The 26,829-nt window shown below is 44.7% G+C and overlaps 1 protein-coding gene across 4 annotated transcripts in view; it reads left to right on the forward strand.

Annotated features, from left to right (window-relative positions):
• Nucleotides 1-26,829, forward strand: part of A2ML1 (alpha-2-macroglobulin like 1) — a 60,545-nt gene that overhangs the window by 22,749 nt on the left and 10,967 nt on the right. For 3 of the 4 annotated variants that reach the window (XM_083718350.1, XM_083718349.1, XM_083718352.1), the window contains 17 exons: nucleotides 230-466; nucleotides 1,758-1,818; nucleotides 2,637-2,782; nucleotides 6,643-6,792; nucleotides 8,234-8,404; nucleotides 8,799-8,889; nucleotides 9,036-9,177; nucleotides 12,667-12,895; nucleotides 13,826-13,952; nucleotides 16,989-17,110; nucleotides 18,984-19,035; nucleotides 19,929-20,012; nucleotides 21,121-21,297; nucleotides 21,872-21,953; nucleotides 22,186-22,342; nucleotides 23,775-23,849; nucleotides 26,388-26,550. In XM_083718350.1, coding sequence (XP_083574476.1) covers nucleotides 230-466; nucleotides 1,758-1,818; nucleotides 2,637-2,782; nucleotides 6,643-6,792; nucleotides 8,234-8,404; nucleotides 8,799-8,889; nucleotides 9,036-9,177; nucleotides 12,667-12,895; nucleotides 13,826-13,952; nucleotides 16,989-17,110; nucleotides 18,984-19,035; nucleotides 19,929-20,012; nucleotides 21,121-21,297; nucleotides 21,872-21,953; nucleotides 22,186-22,342; nucleotides 23,775-23,849; nucleotides 26,388-26,550 — 2,266 coding nt within the window. The remainder of the gene's footprint in view (nucleotides 1-229; nucleotides 467-1,757; nucleotides 1,819-2,636; nucleotides 2,783-6,642; nucleotides 6,793-8,233; nucleotides 8,405-8,798; nucleotides 8,890-9,035; nucleotides 9,178-12,666; nucleotides 12,896-13,825; nucleotides 13,953-16,988; nucleotides 17,111-18,983; nucleotides 19,036-19,928; nucleotides 20,013-21,120; nucleotides 21,298-21,871; nucleotides 21,954-22,185; nucleotides 22,343-23,774; nucleotides 23,850-26,387; nucleotides 26,551-26,829) is intronic. The other variant, XM_083718351.1, reaches the window with a different exon arrangement.

Consider the following 26,829-nt stretch of genomic DNA (forward strand, 5'->3'; position numbering starts at 1 on the left):
TAATAATATTCATGCCATCAATGTTATGTATAGTTTGAGAAGAAGCATTCCATCAATATGAGAGCGAAGGATAATGCCTCTTTTAGGACTTTTAATATTTTTAAGATGAAAATTAAAGATTCCACATGTCTCCTGATTTCTGAGTTTTTTTGTTGGTAGTCAAAGTTTTTTTGATCAGTCACTTTAACTGGTTGTTTGACTAAAGGCTGCAACTTTATCTCTTTCCCAGGGGAGACTCCATCTGGAGGATCCAGTGTATGAACCGGGGAAAATCAATCAGTACCACCAGAACGCTTTCCTCTATCTACAGCCTTACTACACCACGGCAAAGAGCTCTGTGAAAGTCCGGCGGGTGCCAGGAGTGCTGCCTTGCAATCAGGAGCAGGAGATTCAAGTGGATTACAGCATTAAGGATAGTGATCTAGGCGAAGAAGGCAAAGCGAAAGGAATCACCTTCTCTTATTATGTGAGCATCCTGGCTGAGGACAGAAGGTGCCAGGGTTGGCAAGACAAAAAAGCAACAACCCAAAACTAGCTGGCCAAAGAGAGAGGACAGGACTTCAGTTTTCACCTTTCCTGGTTCAATTCTTGTAGTGTTTTCCAGGAGAATAATAATAATAATAATAATAATAATAATAATAATAATTTATTTGAACCCTACCGATCTGACTGGGTTGCCCCAGCCACTCTGGGGGGATTCCAGAATATATAAAAACATAAGGTAAAGGTAAAGGGACCCCTGACCATTAGGTCCAGTCGTGACCGACTCGGGGGTTGCGGTGCTCATCTCACTTTATTGGCCGAGGAAGCCGGCGTACAGCTTCCAGGTCATGTGACCAGCATGACTAAGCCGCTTTTGGCGAACCAGAGCAGTGCACGGAAACGCCGTTTAGCTTCCCGCCGGATCGGTACCTATTTATCTACTTGCACTTTGACGTGCTTTCAAACTGCTAGGTTGGCAGGAGCAGGGACCGAGCAACGGGAGCTCACCCCGTCGCAGGGATTCGAACCGCCCACCTTCTGATCGGCAAGTCCTAGGCTCTGTGGTTTAACCCACAGTGCCACCTGCGTCCCTTATAAAAACATAGTAAAACATTAAACCTTAAAAAGTTTCCCTATACAGGGCTGCCTTCAGAAGTTTCCTAAATGTTATATAATTGTTGTTGTTGTTGTTGTTGTATTCATTCATTCATTCATCCCCTGCCCATCTGATGGGTTTCCCCAGCCACTCTGGGCGGCTCCCAACAGAATATTTTTTAAAAAAAGATAAAGCATCAAACATTAAAAGCTCCCCTAAACAGGGCTGCCTACAGATGTTTTCTAAAAGTCAGATAGTTGTTTGTTTCCTTGACATCTGATGGGAGGGTGTTCCACAGGGCGGGTGCCACCACCAAGAAGGCCCTCTGCCTGGTTCCCTGTAACCTCACTTCTCACAGGGAGGGAACCGCCAGAAGGCCCTCAGAGCTGGACCTCAGTGTCCGGGCTGAACGATGGGGGTGGAGACGCTTCTTCAGGTATACTGGGCCGAGGCCGTTTAGGTCCTTTCCTCTATTGCTTCCACGTTGTTGTTGTTGTTTAGTCATTAAGACGTGTCCGACTCTTCGTGACTCCATGGACCAGAGCACGCCAGGCACTCCTGTCTTCATTCCTTCCACACTAGTGCCCTAATGTCTATGGCATCAAAACATCTGCCACCTGCTCTTAAGAGTGTACCTTTCTGGATGTTTTCATCCTGTATATGCCTCTTCCTTCCCCAGGTGACAGGAAAGGGGAAAATCCTTATGCATGGACAAAAGAATGTGGGTAGCGATGGTCGAAGTAAGTCATCTGTCAAATCCCTCCCCACTTCTGCATGTTTGACTCGCTCACAACTGGGTATACACGTGGCACTGGGAAATAGTTGAATAAATCAATTTAAACTGTAAAAAGGAGCTAAGGGAGGGGGAATGGCCTGAAAATAATGGGAAAACTTCAAAAATTGTGTGAAAAGAGTGGGGGAAATGGCTAGCAATCCCAGGAACCTTTGCGGCTGCAATTCCACTAGTCTTTGCACCAACCTTTGAAGCCTGTGGAGAGTTGGAGTTTCAGAAAGGAGGTTTGGAAGACCAAAATTTTAATAAGGAATGGGGAAAATATATAATTTACCTTAAAAACCAGTGTAAACAATTAAAATTATTATTTGTAGGATTGAAATAATACTTGTAGTTTAATGTTGAATTTCAGGTATAATGGAGATGTTTAAAATTTGGATAAATAGACAAGATGCAGGAGGGAAATGTTAATATAAGGACCCACAAAGGGGTGGAGGGAAGTTCAGGAGACTTTTCAGAATTCTCTTTTTATGTTAAATAAATTTATTTTATTTTATTAAACTAAATAAAATTTTAAAGAGAGAAAGGGGGGGAGGTTTGAAGGGAGCGTTTGTAATGGAGTTTGGTGGATTTCTGTGACTTTTTGGCAGAGTTTGGCTTTTTAGATGGTGTCCCCGCTAGACTACAGTGTTATAGGGACAATACCTGGGAATGTAAGTGGAGAGAAAAAAGAGTGAAGGAGGAGAAGTCTGGGGTTTGATGTGGATTAAGGAGTCATACTGATGACTGAATTCTCCACTCAGAAACCTTCCTCCCCTCTTTCAGGTCTGCAAGGATCCTTCTCCATTTCATTGCCCTTCACCTCCGACTTTGCACCACAACCATCCTTGGTCGTTTATTCTCTCTTCCACGATGGAGGCGCCATTGCAGACAAAGTCAGCTTTGAAGTGTCCATGTGCTTCAAAAACCAGGTGAGCTGCAAGGCCATGGTTCCTAGCAACAGAGTACTGGCAAGAAAGAGAGCATTAGTGTTAAATGCTTGAGTGCATTCAGAATCAGAGAGACAGCAGAAATCATTCCGTCTAGCCTAGCAGATGTTTGGCAGATGAGGTGTTTACTCTGGAATTATCACTCACTTTTTATGGGACAGCCACACGATGTCATCATCAGTTTGTTGACCTTGAGAGTTTCCCCTGACTGCTTGTGTATTTTAGACTAGTGTTCCCCAACCTTGGGCCTCCAGCTGTTTTTGGACTACAATTCCCATCATCCCTCGCTAGCAAGACCAGTGGTCAAGGATGATGGGAGTTGTAGTCCAAAAACAGCTGGAGGCCCAAGGTTGGGGAACACTGTTTTAGACCATAGAAAATATCCCCGCCCCCTTTTCCCCCAAGTCCAATATCTCTGATGTATGGAAAGTCAGAAACAGAGTTGAGGCTCTTGACGCAAAGGGCAGCAAGCTGTTAGTTATTTAAGATATTGTTACTGTCTTTTTACTGCCAGGGAAGGGGAAGAGGTGCTTGTGGGAAGTACTATGTATCTTCTTGACTTGGGACACAATTTGCTTCCTCGGGCAGTAAAATGGCTTGAACCAGGCCTAGGAAAACCCAATACGTAAACATAGGAATCGGCTGTACAGCTGCAAATGAAACGTTTTAAGTGTGTTGAAAAGTGCATTATACAAATGTGACACTAGATGGCGATGGTGAGCTATGGCGAATTCAATATATTTTTCAAAACTTTTTTTTTTTTAAAAAAAAAGCATTTTCACAGCGTTTTTTATGTGTGTCTAGATTCCACCACAGCCTATGCATCTGTTAGTCACTACTGATGGGAAAGCTTGCTAGTGTTTATTTTGGGTGGAGAGTTTATCACACGTGTGGTGACATTTTGGTGGTTAGCCTCTAAAACCACACCCCTACTTCCAGTTGCTCCTCACCTGAGCACAAAGGAGCCATTTTGTTTCCAGTGGCCTCCAGTACAAAAGGAGGGGGGGGAGCTATTCCCATTGGTTGCCTCAAAGGACTAAATATGTCCAAGGTTCAGTTCCCGGAAACTCCAGTTAAGGTCAGTAGAGACTACTACCTTAAAACTCAGGAGGCCCACTGCCAGTCAGTGCTGAACCAGATAGATCCAGTGGTGTAACTTACTATAAGGCAGCTTCCTGTATTCATGTACCTGATTCAGAGGAGATTTTCTCTCAAGATCTGCAAACCGTAAACATGAGAGATTATCTGAGAGGCTGTAATCCCAGCCCATACATCTGGCACACACACACACACCCTTGATATTGAGGTTTTGCACAAGTCCTCTTTATCACTTTTGCGCTCTTGTGCAAGACCTCTGGATTATTTTTTTAAATGAAAAACAAAGGGTAGCTCTGTTTTTTAATCCCTTCTTTGATAGCAGAGCTGATCTGAGTGTCCTATGACATTACAGTTTCCTGCTTTCCTTTCTGGGAAGCGACAAAAGCCACAGCCCAGGTACATTCCATCAAGACCTACTTACTGGTGTGGATGGCAAGCAGCAGAACTGAATGTCATCAGACATGACTGGGGGGAAATAACTGGAATACGTGGGTGTGACGTTAACATATGAGAGTGCTGGATGTGAAATAGTTAAACAGGTTACCCAATCAGAACCCAGGGGGGTGGAGTCAGAGGGATTATAAAACCAGCTCTGGAAGGGGCGAAGGAGGGAGTTTGTTGGGAGTTGGGTGGTTGGTTGGAGTGGGAGTGAATTGGGATAGAGTCTGTGGGGAGGTTGAGTTAGTGTAGCGAAATAAGCTGAGTCAGGAACAGTTAGGAGCTAGGAAGACAAGTAAATATCTGAGAGGTGGTTTATTGAGTGAGAGCAGGAAAGTTATAGGTCTGGATAGGCACCCCATGAAAGTAATTGACTGATACCATTTTTGAAACCACACACTTGTTAAACTGCAATAAATAAACAGAAGTTTATGTTCCAATTTAACCCTGACTGGACTCAGTATTGTACCAGGTAGGGCCTGGGTGGTGGCAGCGAGAAATCAAGTGGTGGCACAGGGATCAATAGACAGTGAAATGTCCGGGGACCCTGTGTGATCGCCACAGGAAAGTGGCTCTCATGCACCAATCACGTACCCCGAAAATGGGGGAGGGGGAGATCCAAGGTACCCCTTCGCAAGTACACCTTGAAGCACATGGTAACTTGATTTTAATTTTTTAAAAAAATTTTAAAGTAATATTTATTAAAATTTCAAAAAGTTACAAAGGTAAGAAAAAGATAATAAAACAAAAAATTACAAAAAACTGAAAAATAAAAACATTTAAAAACAAATCAGTTTTTCCATAACTTATCTTTCATTTACTTGTTTCCTTGACCTCCTCACACCTCCCTTTTTTGTATTCTAGTTCAATTAGTTAATTCAGCAAATCCTTTCCATCTTTGTTTTTATCTTAGTCATTTATCTTAATATATTGTACCTTTACATTCTCACCTGTTGACAACCCATTTTTACATACTCCTTTATAACATTACTTCTAAAACCACATAACTTCATTCCAGCATCCTTCTAACATTCCTTAATTTTACAATGTTTCTGTAGATAGTCTTTAAATTTCTTCCAACCTTCTTCTACCGATTCTTCTCCCTGGTCTCGGATTCTGCCAGTCATTTCTGCCAGTTCCATATAGTCCATTACCTTCATCTGCCATTCTTCCTTGGTGGGTAAATCTTGTGTCTTCCAATACTTTGCAATGAGTATTCTTGCTGCTGCTGTAGCATACATAAAAAAGGTTCGATTTTAATTTTTTTTAAGGCAGGGAAGGGTAAGGTTTTTAAAAAGTGGTGCTCAGGTCAGATGATTTATATCGTCCCCTCTCCCACCCACGCATGTGTGTCACATCCACTGGTGCGGACAGAACATAGCAGGATGTGCAGACTCACAAAGTATAGTACCTCCAGCTGTGTGGAAAGTCAGTTGCAATTCCCCATGTCTCATACAGTGGAAGAGCAATGAATGGTGTTTGGAGCTACCATCATAATTGAAAGAAATATGATTTGGGACTAATACACACACACACAAGCGAGGAAGGAAGTAGCTGGGGCACCATACGTCCGGATTTTCCCAGACACATCTGGGAATCGGGTTCTGAAAATGGCGTCCGGGTGGATTTTTGCCAAATTGGCAAAATGTCTGGGATATCTTGGACAAATGGCAAGTAGGGTGATTAAAAATATAAAAGCTTTAAAAATTAAAAAAGCCTAAAAACTTAATGAGGGGAGGAGAGATGTTCCCCCCAAAAAGCTCAAAAATTTTGTCCGGATTTTCACTTTTGGGAATATGGCAAACCTATAGTAGCACTGTAGAAAATTAAGAGTTATTAAAGGGAGCTTATTGGGGGCAGGGAGATCTCATGTGAGGTTCACTTTCCCTGAGGTGCATTTTCTCATGTGAGTAAACAGTAAAAATAGTCTATCCAGTCTTAATCTGTTATATCTTCTTCTTCTTTATTTATATATGCCTTTTTTCCAGACTGGAACTCTCGGTGGCTTACACAAATTAAAACAACACAGATAAAACACACAGAGCTAAAAGGATATACAGGATAATTGTGAAAAAGAAATTAAACTCTCATACAATGTAAATAATATACAGATTAAATACATATATTTAACACAACGTTTAAAGGTCAGAGAAAGTTTCATGCACCGGTGCCACAACTGAGTCAGACAGATGTTTTCTGGGTTGCCCATCCTAAAATAGGATTGTCTGCTTGGTAAATACTTGTCTATGGTTTTATGCCCCCTGCTTTGTTTTGGCACTTCTGATTCTCAGCATTCACTTCTGCAGGTCAGCCTGGGGTTATCTCAGCAGCAGGAGCTTCCCGGAACAAGCATCGACCTTGAACTGAAGGCAACACCTGGGTCACTGTGTGCCATTCGGGCTGTGGACCAAAGTGTCTTGCTCCTCAGGAATGACAGAGACTTCACCAACACAACCGTAAGGCAGAGAGAGAGTGAATGAAATTGAGATATGATGGGCAGGGTTGGGCACTTATGCACTGTACATGTACTCGCATTACACACAGAGAGACACACTAACATAATTGCCATTCATAATAAAAGGGTGAACTGTTCACAGGATGAGAGAATAAACTCCTTAAGAAAACAGCTGCTGAATTTTCCACCCCAGTTCCTGGCCATTTGTGCATCAGGTTCAGATGAGAGGAGCACAGAGAAAAGCGTTCTTGAGAAATTTTCTCAAGTTTTCCAAGAGCATTTTCCTAGCCATGGTGGTCTTTCTCCCCAAAGTCCTTTTCTGGGCAATAACATATCACTTGCTAGTGCATTCTCTTGCTTAATTTGGAAAAAAAAACCCACTTGCACCCACTTGCTTTTCCCCCTGTAGATGGCCGGAAAATAAGTGTCCGTGTATTATTTTGATGTAGTGCATCAATTTCTTCTTGGGCAGCCTTTCTCCATAACTGAGCATTTGCTGAATTTCTTCGCAATCAGAGGATTCATGAGGCTGCATTGTCCTTGCAGTGTAGGGCAATCTTACTAGTGGAATGCCGTTACTAGTGCCTGTTGGGATGCTGTCAGCGGCTCCCGGCTGGCTGGCCCAGGAAAGTATAAAGACAAGGAAAAGTTTCTTGTCATCCTTTTTTATTTCAATCTTTACAGAGAGAGCCTATAGAACCCAGCCTCTTGCATAATGGCCTTGTCCCAAGTGAATCTCCACCCCTCATATCTCCCACTTCCTCATTCATCACTTCTACAGGTGCTGCTACATGTCCTCTGTCTTTGAGCTCTTTGCTATCCTACTTTTAAGGCTCGCTGGGTTCTGGGAGTTGGAGGGTCTAGAATGCTTTCTAGTGACAATGTGTCAGCCAGCAGCCCCTCTGATTCTGCCTCCTCCTCCTCCTCCTCCTCCTCCTCCTCCTCCTCCTCCTCCTCTCCCGTTATTTCCCAACTTTCCCCCTCATCTGCCTCTGAGTTGTGAGCTCCTGCAAACCACTATTGTAAATCTGTACTGTCTTCCTCTTCTTCCTCCCTGGAAGGGTCAAGATGGGGAGGTGGTCTCCACCATTCCTCCTCTGCCCAGTCCCCGACAGCGCCTGATATTCAGTTTTGAAAATGCATCAGTATCCTCATCACATTCAGAATTTGGCATTTCCTCAGCCCATTGTCCTTCGACCCCTTCATCATTACCACTGCTAGGAGTTTGGAGATCTACTCCTTCTCCTTTCTCATCTCCAGATCTACGTGGTGTAACTTTGGAACTTGAATTTGGTTATTCAGTTGTAAGTTTTGGGAAATATATGAGAACTTGTGATTTATTCTCTGATGGCTTAGAATCGTCAGATATAGATCCTTTCAAATCTACCCTCAGCAACTTAATTCACATCCTTTTGCTTTACACGCCATGTGTTCCTTTGCAGGTGTATGACAGGTTCTACTTCCTAGGAGGGTATCCTTATCAAGTCACTGAGTACGATCACTGCGATGGACCAGGACCAATCGGTGACCCTATGCCCCTGGCACGAAGCAAGCGCTACAGCTGGAGACCCTGGTTTGATGATGGTGGAGTAGACTTCTTCAGTTTCCTCAAAGTAAGTGCCCTTTATTAGGCACTTTATTATTATTTTTCAACTGGAATAGGGGAGGTAGTGTAGAAGAGGCACTGAACAGCATTCAGGGATTCCCAGATCCAGATTAAATTTTAAAAAAACCAGGCTGGCATTTTGATGATGAACCTGTGCGAAAATGGCGCACGCCAGCTGTTGAGGTTGCCCAGCAAACTCCCTTTTGGAAACAACCCATTTTTCATTTCATATCCCTTTAATAAATTGTGTGTGTCTCTAACCCTAGAGAATGGGAGAAGGAGGGAGGAAAGGAAGACATGCCTGCTGTATGGATAGATGGAAGAAGGTATAAAAAAAGCTGGCACCATTGACCTGCGCAACTAATGCGATTCCTTCCCTTGGTCTCTCTCACCACTGACAGGTTATGGGGCTGAAAGTCTTGTCAAACAACAAAATTAAGAAGCCAGCAACATGCAGGCACCACTACTCTCCCTATGGCATGGTCGCTTCAAGTAAGGAGGTTTCCAATTCCAGATTATTGGTGTATGTATCTGTGCTTACCATGTTGAAGGTGGTTTGACACAGGGCTTAGCCACACACATCTTTTGCCCCACTCTTTCAAGGCAGAAGTCTAAGCATTTCTGTTTTGTTGGAGCAGGGTTGACTGGAGGAGGTTTGCAGTCAGGGAGTAGACCAGCCCTCGCATCTGAATCCCGTCCTTGGTCGTCGGACGCAGACGTTGATGCTCAAGTCCGTCAGAACTTCCCTGAGACCTGGATCTGGAAGCTGTATAATGTTGAGTAAGTTTTGATTAATTCCTGAGCATGGGCATAGCCTGGGGGGCAGGGAGGGGCAGCTCTGTTAGGATATAGTTCCGTTCCACCTTAAAAGGGTACAGGCATGACTGCTGTGTGTCACATGCCTGTTTACTTCCAGCACAGATCTTGCTGGGATCTTCCGTTTGTATATTGCTTTTGTGGTACTGCTGTTTTGCTGGAGACGAAGGGAAGCAGACATGTTTTCCTCTGTTCCTGAACTATGCTGAATAAAATGCTGTACAGTGGTACCTCGGGTTACATACGCTTCAGGTTACATACGCTTCTGTTCATATGTAAATGTATACAGTGGTACCGCAGGTTACATACGCTTCAGGTTACATACGCTTCTATTCATATGTAAATGTATACAGTGGTACCGCAGGTTACATACGCTTCAGGTTACAGACTCCGCTAACCCAGAAATAGTACTTCAGGTTAAGAACTTTGCTTCAGGATGAGAACAGAAATCGTGCTCCGGCGGCTCGGTGGCAGCTGGAGGCCCCATTAGTTAAAGTAGTGCGTCAGGTTAAGAACAGTTTCAGGTTAAGAATGGACCTCCGGAACGAATTAAGTACTTAAACCGAGGTACCACTATACATTACGCTTACACATTTCTCTATCCGCCTCTTCTGCTGTGAGAAGATTTACACACTCTGCTAATAGAGCGTGCACGGGTCTCTAAACATATCTGAGGCTCGTATCACTGATTGATGCTGTTCCAAGGGAGACCGGCTGCCGGCCGGTGGCTGGAGCCAGCTGGGGGCGTGCCTGATGCCCCCGTCTCCCCGGCAGTATCCCAACAAGCTCCACCCCCATCAATTAAAATCAATAAAATACATAGCAAACTGAGGTTCTGCCCCCCCCCCCCCAAAGACCTGCCCCCTACAACAAAAATCCTGGCTATGCCCATGTTCCTGAGATGGGCTTCTCCCAGATCTTGCATTCAAATTACCATATTTTCCGCTCTATAAGACGCACCCAGCCATAAGACGCACCTAGTTTTTAGAGGAGGAAAACAAGAAACAAGAAAGCAACGCAAAGCCTCTTGAGCAAAGAGGCAGGAGCGCTCCCACTGTGCTCAAGAGGCTTTGCGTGGCTAACCCTGAAGCCAGAAGAGCAAGAGGGATCGGTGTGCTTCTGGGATAGCTGCGCAGCCAGCATTCGCTCCATAAGACAAGACGCACACACATTTCCCCTTACTTTTTAGGAGGGGAAAGGTGTGTCTTATAGAGCGAAAAATACGGTACATTTCTCCCAGTTTTAAGTGAAATAAATACGGCAGCCAAATATCTCCCGCAATACTGGGATTCCTATTCCATGGTACATGCTCATGGTCATTGCTTTTCTTTCTAAAAAAATGTTTAGGGATACTCTCATTTTGACTCAAGAAAATCACCATTTTCTAGTTCAAATCGGGGAAAATAAATACAGTAAATGGACAAAAGCACAAAGATGCACAGAATGTTTAGGGGTATGCGTACCCCTGCGTCTCCCCAGAAAAAAAGCACTGCTCGTGGTACATATCAGGAAGGAAGGAGAAAATATGAAGGTGACACTCATCCTTCTTGCAGCTTGTCCTTATATGATGCTAAATGTGTAGCTGCCAACCACATTTGAGGTTTTTGGTTTGCTTGTTTATTTAATAGAAAGCATGGAGGGACTCTGACGCAGTTGGCGCTGTGGGTTAAAGCCTCAGCGCCTAGGACTTGCCGATCGAAAGGTCGGCGGTTCGAATCCCTGCGGCGGGGTGCGCTCCCACTGCTCGGTCCCAGCGCCTGCCAACCTAGCAGTTCGAAAGCACCTCCGGGTGCAAGTAGATAAATAGGGACCGCTTCCCAGCGGGAAGGTAAACGGCGTTTCCGTGTGCGGCTCTGGCTCGCCAGAGCAGCGATGTCACGCTGGCCACGTGACCCGGAAGTGTCTCCGGACAGCGCTGGCCCCCGGCCTCTTGAGTGAGATGGGCGCACAACCCCAGAGTCTGTCAAGACTGGCCCGTACGGGCAGGGGTACCTTTACTTTTACCTTTATGGAGGGACTCTGCTTTTATTGGGACTGCAATGCATGGGGAGGTTTTACCCTTCCCTTCCCCTATTACCAAATGCAGCTAAGGGAACTTTTGCAAGGGGCTTGATCCAGATTGGGGTTCTGCTGCAGCCCAGGATCCAGACCAGCCTCTCTGCCCCTGCTATTTGCATTCAGTTGTTGTGAATGGGAACATTTCATTCAAATAGCTGGAGAGGGAGGGGGTAAAGGGTTAAATCATCCACTCCCACCCACTCTGTCCTCCCACGCCAGGTTCCTGACCTTGCTACAAAAGCCATTCATGCAAACACATCAAGTTTGGCAACGATTTTAGACTGCCCTTCAGTAAGATGGAAGCTGATAAACGGGCAACTTAACATTCAGTGCAAAGAAAAACGTATTTGCCTGGAACCAAAAAGTCAATACAGCTGGTACTTCCAAATAGGTATACCTGGGGTAGACAGGGGTTGCCACCATATCAGTGTCCACCTCCCACCTGTGAGGTTACCCATAATTTGTCAAGGCCAGCCCTACCAGGTAAAAGGAGGTGGTACATTACAAGGTGGCAGGTTTTGGGATAACCCAAAAAGGAAGTGCATTGTCATTTATTCAATTTATCATTATATTTGACCTTCCTGAATGACAGGTGCCATTATTTGCCTCAAGCATCAAAATGTCCTTTGCAATCTCTGGTCGTGTTCATCTAAGGGCCAAATTACATGGACTTTGACCACGTGCCCAGCTGCTTTTCTTCAACCCTCCAGAGTGGTGAAATAAGGAGGCCTCAGCATGGAAGAAGCAATTTCAGTTTTTCCTATGGACAATCATGTTTTCGTTTGTTTCAATTATGCAAACAATATTGCAAATAAGTTGACATGTCTTACACTATTCCCCAAACATATCAACAGTAAAAAGCAAGCAAACAAACAGATAAATACATACCGTATTGGCCGGAATATAAGCCTCACTTTTCCCCCAAATTCCAACCTTGAAAAGTTCAAGTACGGCTTATATTTGTGACCTTATGGTATGCAGCCAGGAGCACAGGGCAAACTGTGCCAGGAGCGCAGCAAAATGGCGGCGCCCCACGCATAGTCCCCCCATCCTCTTCCCCAAGACCGGGAAGGGAGAGAGAGAAAGTGAGGAAGGGGAAAGGCCACGGGCAATGCAGCGTGGCTCCCCCCCCCCCCCAGTATGCAGCCAGGAGCAGCGAGGAATGGAGCTACTTATATTGGGGTGGTTTTTTTCTTTTTCTTCTCCCCCCCCCCTCCAATTTTAAAGGTGCAGCTTATATTCGGGTGCAGCTTATATTCGGGCCAATACGGTATTAACCAAACTTGGGCATGCACTTTTGAACTGCATGATCTCTGTTGGGCCCGGGGCGGGGGGGACCTCCCTTTTGCAAGGCAAACTGCCATCTCCTGCCCTCACTTCCCACATTCCTTGTAGTCCTTCAGGTGAGAAGTCAGTGGCTCTCACAGTTCCGGACACCATCACTGAATGGAAAGTCAGCACGTTCTGCACCTCCCAAAGCAGTGGGTTGGGTATTTCCCCGCCGGCGAGGCTGACGATCTTTAAGCCTTTCTTTGTGGACGTCACCCTGCCCTATTCTGTGGTTCGTGGGGAGTCGTTTCCAATGATCGCCACCGTCTTCAACTATTTGAAACACTGCATGTGGGTAAGGCAGATCTTCACTAATTCCCCATGCTCTAAGAATTCAATTCCTTGTTAAGTAGAGCAGGTGTATCACCTCTTTTAAGTCAGAGAGTTGACCAGGTGCCTCGGTGAAAGGAGTGAGGGCAAGGGATGTGCAAGAGTTTACAGTAGCCCAGAAATATAATTTTCCAATTTTGATAGCTTTTGGGGGATTTATATAAAAAAAAAATTAACAAAGAAAAACCAGATACATGTATCATTTTCATCTAAACCAAAAAGCTAACGAATGAACGAACAAATTATAAAAATGCTAACAGATACAATGTATACACACACACACACACACAAATATATTATGGCATAAGCTGTTGTGGACTTCTAAAAATATTCAGAGTATTTAGAATTCCACATTTTAAACTCACTTATCATTAATTTTGCTCGCTTCCTTGAGCCAGCTACCAGAACTCTCAGCCTAACCTACAGTAGCTCACATGACTGAAAATATGAGGTATAAGACCACTGCAAAGAGGGAGTTAGTGCTTGTGTTATTGGCATCAAATTTTGATTCCTTTTCTTTCACGGGTTAAAGAGTAAAGAAAAGCACAGAATCAATATTTCTCCTGATTGTTGAGTTTTAAAACGAAAATAAAACCTGCTCTCACTATCCTGTGTTCTGTCCCAATATCAAAATCACTGAGATAACAAACATCATTTTAGGGCACCCTAAACCTATTCTCCTGATCCTGTGGATCTGATTTGTGGAGGGCGGAGGTGGGGAGGGGAAGAGGGTGTTAAGTCCCATTGTACAAGCTGAAGTCATTCTGCTTAGGGTCTTGGCTCTTGCAGGCATGTGCCCTGGTAAACTTGCTCCAATTGCGCCATTATAATCCATCCATGAGCAGAATCCGAAGTAAAACTTCCTTCCCTCTTTCCTTTCCCCACTGTTGCATAGGTCCAGGTTATCCTGTCCAAGTCTGAAGATTATCAGGTGCAGCCATGCAAGGACTGTGAATACACAAGTTGCTTATGTGCTGGTGAAGCGAAGACTTACTCCTGGAATGTGAAGGCCTCTAAACTGGGTGAGGTGGCCTAAGGAGAGATGGGCAGAGAGAAGATGAATGCACCTGGTCATAACAGTGTTCCACCTTAAGCAATATCCCCATCTCCTTTCTGTATGGCAACCATTATCCCTCCCACAGTCTGAGCCATTCCATCTGTGCATCTGTCACTAGGCTACATTCTGGAACTCAGAATTCCTGCATCCCTTATCTAGAACTCCTTGGCAAAATCTGATGCTGGAGGAGGGGAATGAAGAATCAGCTCAGCTGCAATAGCACCTGGGTTTCTGGGTGTTAATACTTGTTGCAATTGGGGACTTCCTCCTTGATTCTAACAGTGATATAGTCATAACTTGGAAGTCGAATGGAATCCGTTCCAGAAGTCCATTCTACTTCCAAAACTTTCGGAAACCAAAGAGCGGCTTCTGATTAGCTGCAGGAAGGTCCTGCAGCCAATCGGAAGCCGATCGGAAGCCCCGTCAGACGTTCAGGTTCCATCGGAACTGTCACTTCTGGGTTTGCAGCATTCAGGAGCCAAAACATCTGAGTACCAAGGCATTCGGGATCCAAGGTACTACTGTATTTGGTGATGCCAGTGGCACAACAAAAGTACTGAATGGGGAAACAGGACAAATCCCTCAACAACCAGTGTGAGGTGACAACCACTTTGCAACTGGGTTGTAATGGCCAAGCCCAACCAGGCCTGGATCTAGACGCATCAAAGAGGCAATTCAGTTAAACACGTTATAAGCTTCATACAGGGAAATCCTGTTGGCAGAAAACAAGACTCCAAAGCTCCATCTGGTGTCACATTGTTATAACACATGTAAAATGCTTTATTTTGACCAATGTAGCTGAGTCCCAGATTCCTGTTGTGTAGAGCAGCTGGGACTCAGCTATACGGCTGCAAGTAAAACGTTTTAAATGTATTGTAAAGTGCAATATACAAAGGTGACACTAAATGGCAACAGTGAGCTATGCTACATTCCATGTCTTTTTCAAAACTTTTTTTAAAAAAGTTTCACAGTGTTTTTTATATGTGTGTAGATTCCACCTAGGGGTCTGGTTCTCCCAGTCTTTTTTCGATAGAGGGTTTTCCTGGCATGGTATAACCAAGAACAGGTTGAGGGAAAGTCTCTTACACTCTCCTCTCTCTCTCAGACCCTTTTCCAGATGAAGTTGGCCATCACAACTTCTGTTTCCCTGAAACCAAAGGAATTTTAGCTTGGAGTTTCATTGACTTCAGTAGGACTATGACTAATGTTATAACCATTAGTCTATGGTAGATGTTATAACCAGTAGTCTATGGTTAGACTAATGTTATAACCAGTAGTCTATGGTTAGTCATTCAGTAGGTCTATGACTAATGTTATAACCATTGGGCCGCTTATGCAATAGGCAGGCACTTCACAGGGAACAAATCCCATTTTTTCAGAAATGTGTGCCTATTTCATGTGTGTTGGTAACATTGATATAATTACTACAAATTTTTAAAAAGTTTTTTAAAAATTTTAAAAACCTATAGATTTTTTTTTAAAAAGTCACAACCTATAGATTTTTTAAAAAATGCTCCGTATTTCTTTTTGCCATTTAATTTTAAAGTGAAGCGGAAGTGGAGTTGTTTGCCTCTCTGTCTACTGAAATCTGAAATTACCCCCATCTTTTTGCACTACAATGTGGATAGTGTTATTATTTATTTATTGTTATTTATTGAATTTATTTACCGCCCTATACCCGCAAAGTTTCAGGGCGGTTCACAGAATAAAATCAGAATATAAAACCACAAAATACATAATAAAAATAAAAATGACAACAATTCTTCCCCTGCTTCCACAATAAGCCTGCTTCCAATGAGAAGGAATATCTTTCTGGTAGCAAGTAATCTGGTGTTGACTGGGAAACGACAACAAATCCAGAATGCGGCCAGCTCCAAGGGCCTTCTGGTGGTTCCCTCACTGCAGGAAGTGAGGTTACAGGGAACCGGGCAGAGGGCCTTCTCAGTAGTGGCACCCGCCCTGTGGAACACCATCCCATCCGATGTCAAGGAAATCAACAACTGCCTGACTTTTAGAAGACATCTGAAGGCAGCCCTGTTTAGGGAAGTTTTTAATGACTGATGTTTTAATGCATTTTTAATATTTTGTTGGAAGCCGCCCAGAATGGCTGGGGAAACCCAGCCAGGTGGGCGAGGTATAAATAATAAATTACAGTGGTACCTCTGGTTATGAACTTAATTCCTTCTGGAGGTCCATTCTTAACCCAAAACCATGAGGCGAGCTTTTGCTAATGGGGCCTCCCGCTGCTGCTGCGTCGCCGGCACGCGACTTCCGCTCGCATCCCAGGGCAAAGTTTGCAACCAGGAGCATCTACTTCTGGGTTAGCAGAGCTTGTTACCCAAAGTGTTCATAAGGAGGACAGTACATAACCTGAGGTTCCACTGTATTACAGTGGTACCTCAGGTTACATACGCTTCAGGTTACAGACTCCGCTAACCCAGAAATAGTGCTTCAGGTTAAGAACTTTGCTTCAGGATGAGAACAGAAATCGTGCTCCGGCAGCAGCAGGAGGCCCCATTAGTGGTGCTTCAGGTTAAGAACAGTTTCAGGTTAAGAACGGACCTCCGGAACGAATTAAGTGCTTAACCCGAGGTACCACTGTAGTATTATTATTATTATTATTATTATTATTATTATTATTATTATTAATCACAGACTGTAAGACAAAGCCCTCTGGATCAGACCAAAAACCTATCTAGGTCCCATGTTCTCTTTCCACAGTACCGACCAGAAGCCTCTGACAAAGCCATCTGACGGCTTATCCACACTTCCCTTTTGCCCTGCACTTTTTATTTTATATTTTATATTAATAAAATTACTCCACAGAGGGAAGCCTCTTGAAGCAGTCTATCGCCTATCAGCAATTGTGAGCTGGGCTTATTAGGAATTATCAGGGAGACCAGGCGGGGAGGAGGGGACCTTATAGAAATTGTTCCATTTCTGATTTCTGAAACAGCATGTTTTTGCAGGGATGAACGCATTTTCTGTCATTTGCCGTCAGGTGTGATGAACTTCACTGTCACCACGACGGCACTCAAAAGTGAGAAACTCTGCGGTGGTGAGGAGACCGCCGTGCCAGAAAAGGGCCGAAGTGACACCTTGATCAAGTCTCTCTTTGTCCGGGTGAGTCTATAATACCGCATTTCTTCCTACCTCTGCAAATCCCCCTCCCTGTGACTCTAAGGATAGCTCACCTGGTTAGAGCGTGGTGCTGATGACGCCATGTTTGCAGGTTCAATCCCTGCATATTCCTGCATTGTAAGGGGTTAAACTAGATGTTCCTCAGGGTCCCTTCCAATTCTACGATTCTGTGATTCCCCTGACATGAGGCTACTTGAAGTATGAGAAGTGGGACGTGACCTAATAATAATAATAATAATAATAAATTTTATTTATACCCCGCCCTCCCCGGCCAGAGCCAGGCTCAGGGTGGCTAACAACAGTAAAATTGCAGTAAAAATATAATAGGGGAAAGAAAAAAAAAAACAATTTAAAATACAGGTTAAAGTGCAATGTAAAATGCAGCCTCATCAAAACCATGAGGGGAGGGAAACATAAAGGTCAGACTGAGTCGGAACCGAAGGCCAGGCGAACAGCTTTGTCTTGCAGGCCCTGTGGAAAGACTAGTATTCAGGATATATAATACTCTCTCCCTCTCTTTCTCTCTCTCTATATATAATATACTAGACTAGTATTCATGACTACCTGTGCCTCACCTGTTCTTGTGAGAAGGAAGACATGTTCTGAATGTTCAGCAAGAGATGTAAAAGGGGGAAAGCGATTATTATTTTTGGAATGGCCCCTAATTTCAGGAAAGAGCCTTTTCCCAGGGTTCGCTGGAGAAGTACTGTATACACTCAGAAGTGAATATCTTTATTGTCCCCAAGGGATCAGCTCACAAGCAGAACTTGGCTGCAGAAGCATCAGAGAAGCTTCTGTCCATTTCCTTCTCAGCTGCTAGCAAAAAGAATATCATCTTTTTACTGCTGCTTTCTACTGGCTGACATTCTTCCACCTTCTTCCACAAGGTGTCTGGGACTAACAACTTTAGAGGAGCACATATTACTCTGCTGATTCTGAATGACAGGGGTAAAGGGAGGGACCTTTTGAGACCCCCCCCATGAAACACAGCAGGTGTTTAAATCTGAAGGCTATGTGAATATGTTGATGGCTTGAAAACTGATTTTTTTCTTTTATTATATATTATGTTTATTAACTTTTCCAAAATTATATAAGAAAAAACAGAATAACACAAAAAATAACAAAAATACAAAAATTAAAAGTAAAAACATTTAAAAACAAATCACTTTCCAATCCTTATTTTCATTTAACTTATTTTCTAGACCTCCTCATGCCTCCCCTTTTTATATTCTAGTTCTGATTGTTAATTCAGCAAATCCTCCCCTTTAATCTTTTAGTTAATTCTTAACCTTTTCGCCATATTTTCTTACACATTACAGCTGGAAACCTCTTAATTTCTATCCAACATCATTCTATCCTTCCTTAATGTTGCAATGTTTCTGTAAATAGTCCTTAAATTTCTTCCAATCTTCTTCCGTCGACTCTTTCCCCTGGTCTCGGATTCTGCCAGTCATTTCTGCCAGTCCCATGTAGTCTATCACCTTCATCCGCCATTCTTCCAGAGCGGGTATCTCTTGTGTCTTCCAGTATTTTGCGATGAGTATTCTTGCTGTTGTAGTTGCATACATAAAAAGGAGAAAGGCCTCTGGTTTCTTCAGGAGGGTATACTTAAATACCTTTTTCAATTCATTATAGATCATTTACCAGAAAGCCTTAATCCTCGGGCACGTCCACCAAAGGTGAAAGAATGTTCCTTCAGTTTCTTTACATTTCCAACATTTGTTATCAGGCAAATGATAGATTTTTGCAAGCTTGACTGGGGTCATGTACCACCTATATATCATTTTCATAATATTCTCTCTTAAGGCATTACATTTCAAAACTGATTTTTTCTCTCTCTCCCCATCCCTGGCAGCCCGAGGGTGTCCTGGCTGAGAAATCTCATAGCTCTCTGTTGTGCCCTGAAGGTCAGTAGCACCTAACACCTTTTAACTTGGGGGCCAAAAAGAGGTTTCAGGAATGAAAGGCAAGCTGCATTCACCACCACTTAGGGCTTATCCACGTGTGTGTGTGTGTGTGTGTGTTTGTTGGGGGGTCGACTGCTTTTTAGCACTCACTTGGCAATTCAGGTTTCCCCTGTATCACCACTTTTTCTGATCTGTCACTAAATAGTAGGTTTTCCCTGATTAGGAAACAAAACAAAACACCAAATTGCTGGTGCAGGGGCGAGGACTGAGCTGGAACAGGACAATGGCCTGGGGCGGGAGAGAAGCTTTGTCCTGCTGCAGGCTTACCCCCACCTCGGAATTGTTCCTGCCTATCCCTGCTAAAGGGACGCAGGTGGCGCGGTGGGTTAAACCACAGAGCCTAGGGCTTGCGGATCAGGAAGGTAGGCGGTTCAAATCCCCGCAACGTGGTGAGCTCCCGTTGCTCAGTCCCTGCTCCTGCCATCCTAGCTGTTCGAAAGCACGTCAAAGTGCAAGTAGATCAATAGGTACCGCTCCGGCAGGAAGGTAAACAGCATTTCCGTGCGCTGCTTTGGTTCGCCAGAAGCGGCTTAGTCATGCTGGCCACATGACCCGGAAGCTGTATGCTGGCTCCCTTGGCCAGTAAAGTGAGATGAGCACCGCAACCCCAGAGTCGGTCACGACTGGACCTAATGGTCAGGGGTCCCTTTACCTTAACTTTATCCCTGCTAAGCAGAATGAGAGGAAAGGCCCCACCGTTGCCAATGTGTTGCAGGCATGAGGACTGGGGGTGGTGAGGAATTCCACAGCGGTCAAATTTGGCTTCACTTGCAGAGCTTTCTGTGTGTACTTCTGTTCCCCTCAAACTAACCGCGTATTCATCTCATTGTCAGGAGGTTCTGCTTCAGATTCATTCTCCTTGGAGCTTCCTGAGGATGTCGTGCCAGATTCTGCCAGGGCCCAGGTGTCTGTTCTTGGTAAGAAATCAAGCTGGTTCTGCAACTTACCTGCACGCTAAGTTTTCAGCAGGTGTATACATACATGAACAAGTGTGGTAGACGTAAGGAGATAATGAAAAGAGGTGCAATGAGTCTGTAGCCCCTGTGCACGCATTCCTCATGTGCAAGGCATAATTGAGTAGAGACTGGATCAGGGCCACACACTGTCAGCCCTGGCTCTGGCGTCAGAACTTCTTTCTTCAACAGCCAAGTGTTGCGTGTAGTTGTATGGTAAGCCCAAGAAAACCTTGTTCACAGGCTTCATTCAGTTAGGAAATTGGCTGCTGAAGAACCAAGATTCGACATTGGGGGCAGGACCCTGCTCTTGTCTGTACAAGGTGCTGCCTTCCATGCAGCCGCAGAGCAAGCCAATCAAGTGCCTGGGGCGGCACGTGTGTCCTGCGTCCAGGGGCGGGGCCAGCCACGTCACTCCCAGGAATGTGGTGGTGAATGGTGGAACATATCATCATCATCGTCATCATCATCATCATCATCATCATCCCTTCCTGCAGACTTGTAGGGTGTTATGTACTGAGTTGAATATGATCCAGAATGCAGCAGTCTGATTGGTCCTAGAACAATAGGATCCAGAATGCAGCAGTCTTGATTGGTGCACAGGAGCCACCCAATCCAGCTCCAGGTGGAAGTAAATCCACAACCTGATTGGCCTACAGGAGAATCCCGGAATTAGCCAATCATGTGGAGCCCATTGTGTAAATAATGTATATAAAGCAGACATTCTGGGGGAACTTCCATTCCTCCTTACCACTGTGAGCTGAATAAAGAGCATGAAATCCACTCTCGACTCTGAGTATATTTCAAAGGGGATTCTTTCCGTTTGTGAAAGTTTCAGTGAAAATGCCCATGCCCTTCTTTTTACACAGGAATACAGTACAGGGTCGGTCAATGAATAGTGTGGCAATGGAAGCAAAGGCCCCTGCGTTGGGTGCATGCCGTTGGTGATGAGGAGGGGGCATTTGGAACAAATTCTGGGATAGGGTTGGTCTTTTGTGTCATGTGACCGACGGGGGCGGAGCAATGTTCAACCTGTCGGAAAGAGGGTAACTTTGTATTCACATCTGGCCAGGTGATATCATGGGAACGGCACTGCAGAACTTGGACAAACTGGTGCAGATGCCCAGTGGCTGCGGGGAGCAAAACATGGTGTTGTTTGCCCCCATCATCTATGTGCTACAGTACTTGGAGAACACAGGACAGATGGATGAGGAGCTGAAGACAAAAGCACTGGGCTACCTGCAGTCAGGTCTGTCATTTGCTTCTCTAGAGTCCTTTCTGTTAGGGATAATTCAGACTGAAATTCCCAGGTGTCAAAAAAAGGTTATTTGTGTATGTCACAACTGCTGCCCATGTTTTTTTGTTAGCCCCAAAATGGAAAACGAGAGAGGTCCCAAACAAAGAAGAGTGGCAACTTGACAGAATATGCACATCTTGCAGATTTAACATATAAAATAAGAGAACAAGAATAACATACGTTTAAAGAAGACTGGAAAACGTTTATTGAATATAAGGGAAATAACTGTATACAGCTGGAAACGCTGGGAGAATTAAGATAAATTCACCTGTGTAAATAAGCTTTGATAGATGCAATAATGGAATACTGAATGGTATAGTTTTTGAAAAATATGCATTGATTTATGATGTGTAAAATGAAGCATGGAAAGAGTTACATTGCACAGGAAGCTCATGGTGCAAGCTCAGAGTTTTGCAGCAATGAGACTAAATAACAATTGTGGGGCTGGGTGTGTGTTGTGTGTTGTGCAGATGTCCAAAGTCTTTCACCCTCCGATCCTCAGATTTTTTTTTCTTCCCCCGACAAGGGTACCAGAGACAACTTCAGTACAAACACAGGGATGGTTCTTATAGTGCATTTGGAGAGAGTGGCGGGCAAGGCAATACCTGGTGAGTCATAGAATTGTGGAGCTGGAAGGAACCCCATACAACTCCCATCAGCCCTAACCAGAAAGCCCAGTGGTCAGATATGATGGAAGTTGTGAATTAAACTTGTATAAGAGGGCAGGAAAACTTGAGGCAGCTGAAGGCGGTCACTTTTGTGAATGGGGATAAACAACCCTGAATCAGTAGCCTTTGAAAACAACCCAGCCGTTATTTGCTCTCTCCATCTCTTCTCAAGGCTGACAGCTTTTGTGATCAAGGTTTTCAGCAAAGCTGAGGAATATACCTTCATCGATGATGAGGATATCCAGGCTGCTTTGCGGTGGTTGGCAAGTTACCAGCAGCCCGATGGCTCCTTTGCCAATGTGGGGAAACTCTTTCACAGAACAATGAAGGTAAGAGTTCAGAAGGGTGCAGTCTTTAATGAAAGTGCTTTCATTTGCCAGACATCAATGTATAGTGGTACCTCGGGTTAAGTACTTAATTCGTTCCGGAGGTCCGTTCTTAACCTGAAGCACCACTTTAGCTAATGGGGCCTCCTGCTGGCGGCACACCGGCGGAGCACGATTTCTGTTCTTATCCTGAAGCAAAATTCTTAACCTGAAGCACTATTTCTGGGTTAGCGGAGTCTGTAACCTGAAGTGTATGTAACCTGAAGCGTATGTAACCTGAGGTACCACTGTACAATTCTTTTTCACAATCACAGTTGCTGCTCACAGCACACACTGTGTAGAATACAATGCCAGATCACCCTTGTATTGTGGTACATGCTGCTGCAAATTGCAATAAGAAGTGCAGTAGGTCATGTGTATCATATCATCTATTTTTTAAAAAAAAATACATCCCATGTATGTGCACCCCTGCAGGAAGCTAATGCAAGCTAATGAAGCAATACCGCTATTAATTTGCATAGGGGAAAAGAATAAACTGGATCCACAGAAATGGCTAGATAGGGAGCAATCTCTGTTAGAGAGAGGTGTTTAGAAGAGAGATTCCTCTCCCGTAGCAGAATTAAGCATAATGACGATTGCTCCAAGCACATTGAAACTTGGTTAGATTTGTATCTGCCCTTAGCCACCTTTAAACTAATGTTCCCCAGACAAAAAAACTTAGGCTAGAATAAATCAGACATTTAGCTTTGAAATAAGTGAATAGTTTACTCACAGAGTTTCCAGATGTTACAGCAAACAAGTCTCCATCCATTGGCAGTAAAATGAAGATGGGAAAGGTTCCAAGGATCATGTAATCTCTGAGGTAGCAAGATGCAGGCTATGAAATCTCCTTTTAGAGAGATTCAGATCACATGCAGGGAGCCAAGGCCACATTGCTTCTTGCTTGTTCTAAGAAGCAGGAAGAAAAAAGGATTGAGAAGGGGCTGGGAGCAAAGCCGACTGAGCACCTTCTAAGCCACACCCACTTGCAACCTGAGCTCTGGGCTGAGGTTAACTCATTAATGCATACAAGTGTGAGTCAATAACTGTATAGTACAACAATTTGTCCACCACTCCAGCAAGGACCCTGTTACCCCAAGGGTCTCTGTGAGGGGCAGGACTTCACTTACCAAGGTGCCCTTCCACTGTAGGAAACATTTAACCTTGCAGTGTGGTTGTCGCTCCTCCTTGCCGCAGGCCTCTCTCTCTCTTCAGTCCTTTGCCTAAGGACAGCATATTGTACTAGACTAGGTTGAGCACTATAAATACTGCTGTCCCTACTGACTCCTGAAAGATCTTAGCATCCGTATTAATTGCTGTTTCATTTTTGCCCTTCATGCAAAAATTATCTCACGGTCTCGTTCCGTCTTTCTCTCTTTTGCCATGTGCTTCACAGGGAGGTGTAAATAATGCGATCTCTCTTACTGCTTATATCATTGGTGCGCTCTTGGAGGCCAAAAAGCCACTTGAGGTGAGTGTTGTGTAGTCTCGGGCCATGTGCGCAGTCTCCCGTGTACTCCCACCACTGGTGATTGAAGCCAAGTGCACATGACATTAGCTGCAATCCATATGTATCCTGTAGATTCTTGAGAAATACTCCTGTCTGATGCTTTCCCCCTCAAACCAGCTCCCATCCAATTTGAAAACGCAAGTTGTGGCTTAGCTGAGACAGGCGCATTTGAAGCGGCCATTGTGCATGCACAGCTGACGGCATCCTTGAATATGAGTTCCATGGCTTGTAAGGGCAGGGAAACAAATGAGGCATTGTCAGGGGCACCGACTCCTAGGAGCTGAGCTCCTTTGAGCTTGCTCCCCCCCCCCTCATATTTGTTAGCAGGGGCTGGGCCCCCTCAATGTTTGTCTGAGTGGGACGCCTCAATGTGATACTGTCACACATGATGCCTGGACTTTGCATGCTTGTGCAAGCCAGGAATGTGTCGGCTCTTTCTCCTCCTCCTCCTCTTCCTCCTCCTCCTCCTCCTGCCATGGAGGGGAATGAGCCCCCAGCCCATGGCCGCAGCGTGAGGAAGAGGTGAGGAGGAGATGCCAGCCATGGAAGCTGAGCTGCCGCATGACACCCAGATGTCAATAATAATAATAATAATAATAATAATAATAATAATAATAATAATTTTTATTTATACCCTGCCCTCCCCGGCCAGAGCCGGACTCAGGGCGGCTAACACCAGTAAAATTACAGTAAAAACATAATGGGGGGAGGGAACCAATTTAAAATATAGGTTAAAATGCAATTTAAAATGCAGCCTCATTTTAAAAGTAGCCCATAGATCAAAACCAGAAGGGGAGGGAAACATAAGGGTCAGACTGAGTCCATGTATCATGGACCATGTCCAACGTCCGGGTGCCACAGACGACACTGTGACGTTGTGTGTGATGCCTCAACATGACATTATGATGTTGTGCATGATGCCAGCCCCCCCCCCCCATTTCTTTTGGAGTTGACGAGCCTGGGTAGTGTGCATTAGGAAAAGACACCCCAGCCCCTCTCTGGTGTGTGTACAGGAAGCGCAAATGCAACTTGAAATACAGTGGGTCTGGGAGGGGGTGGGAGAGCGACCTGGCTGTGTTTTAATCCTGACCAGCAGGGTGTGAGTTTGCTTGCAGTGGCCAAGAGCTGAATGTTTCGCTTCCTTGGATGCCATAGAGCAGACATGTTCAACTGGCCAACCACGATCGACGGGTAGATCCCTGGGGTGTTCCTGGTTGATCGGGGGTGTTCCTGGTCAGCCGCGGGATTAAATAAATTGTCAAAGGAATGTCTTCGCTCCCTGCTCCCGGCGCTAGATCTCTCTGCTGCCATGGCAGCAGCGCGGGAAGCTGCGTTCGGTAGGAAGCACAAGTAAGCGTGATGCTTCTGAGTGGCAGTGCTGGTCAGGCTGATGATCAATCTTTTGCATCCTTCCCTAAAATTAAAAGCTAAGGAACCCTGCCCCCCCAAAGAAGCTTAAGTACTCTGAGCAACCCTCCCCAAAAAAAGCTCAACAACTTGGGGCTACCCACCCCACGCATGCTCCTCCTCCCTCCAATTGCAATGGCTAGATCACTTTCAGTTTTTTTATACTGAGAGTAGATCGCAGTCTCTTGGCAGTTGGACGTGCCTGCCATAGAGTAAGCAGTCTATTCAAATGCATGGCAAATTGACAGTCAGCCGAGACAAAAACAAAACAAAACAAAACAAAACACTGCTTTCAAGATCATTGCATGCAGTCACTTCCCTGAAGTCTCCTTTGACTGGATACACGTAACAAAATGGGAATATTGAGTTTCCAGACTTGACATTTGGACATGCTCTTTCTCATAAAAAGCTAAGGCAATGATCAGACATTGCCCCAGGGAAGCGCCAGCCCACGCTTGTCGACACTTACCTTTCCAGGGCACAGGTCCGCTCTTTAAAGCTGAAGCGTAACAAACAGCCATTTGGGTTTTCAGCAGATTGCCATTTGCTCCGATTCAGCAGTAAAGAGTGGATTTTCACAAGGAAAGCTCTGAAGCGGGGGGAAGGGGAGAGAGAGTTGCAAAAGAATGGACCATGACTGGAAAGCACAACGGAAAGGAAAGCATCGATAAGCCTTCCCTTTAAATGAAGAACTCACTTTGCTGTCTGCAATCACAACTGAGGACTTGTCCATACTTCTTCTTGTTCTGCGCTTAGAAAGCATGGTTTCAAGTGGCGCTTTGTTTGACCTCCTGCTTCCCCTGGGGAAACATGTTGTTTACTGCATGACAAGCGCCAATTGGTAATTCTGCCCATTGACTTTTGTTCCGGGAGAAGCGGAAGTATGGATGAGACCAGGAAGTGGAGTTCTAACTAGTGCCTGCCCTTGGGGTTTGGTGCAGTGCAGCGGATTCTGCTTTGTCCTAAGGAAATAGCTGGTGTGAACATGCCTGGTGTTTTACCTTTCCAGTGGCCCACAATCATATTCAATCACTGCTACAAAGACAGGTCTTCTAAACACTTTGCCCTGCTACTTGTTTCTTTCTCTTCCAGGATCCAGTGGTGAAGAATGGCTTGGACTATCTCAAAACGACTGTCTCAGACACAACAGATATTTATGTGCAGGGATTGTTGGCATATGTCTTCACATTAGCTGGAGATGTAGCCATGAGACAAATGTTGCTTACCAAGCTAGACCAGCAAGCCATCAAGTCAGGTACTGAGGAGAATATGATGTCAACAATCATGGTCTAATAGTTTGTCTTCAGATTGAAATCCAAGACACAATTCGTACGGTGCACCATTTCAGATTGTGTATGTGTAGGGGTGAGTCCAGTCCTATTTTTATAGAAAAAGAGGTGCCAGAACTCAATCTGAACACCTCCCTTGTTCTCTTATAACGCCTGAGAACTGAGTTCTTGCGAGTTCCGGCTGAAAAAAGCTGTGGGTGAATCACATATTGTGTATCATTGTCTTGATATTAAGTACATATTAA

The sequence above is a fragment of the Podarcis gaigeae genome (assembly GCF_964106915.1).
Source record: "Podarcis gaigeae genome assembly, chromosome: 17".
Classification (NCBI taxonomy): domain Eukaryota; kingdom Metazoa; phylum Chordata; class Lepidosauria; order Squamata; family Lacertidae; genus Podarcis; species Podarcis gaigeae.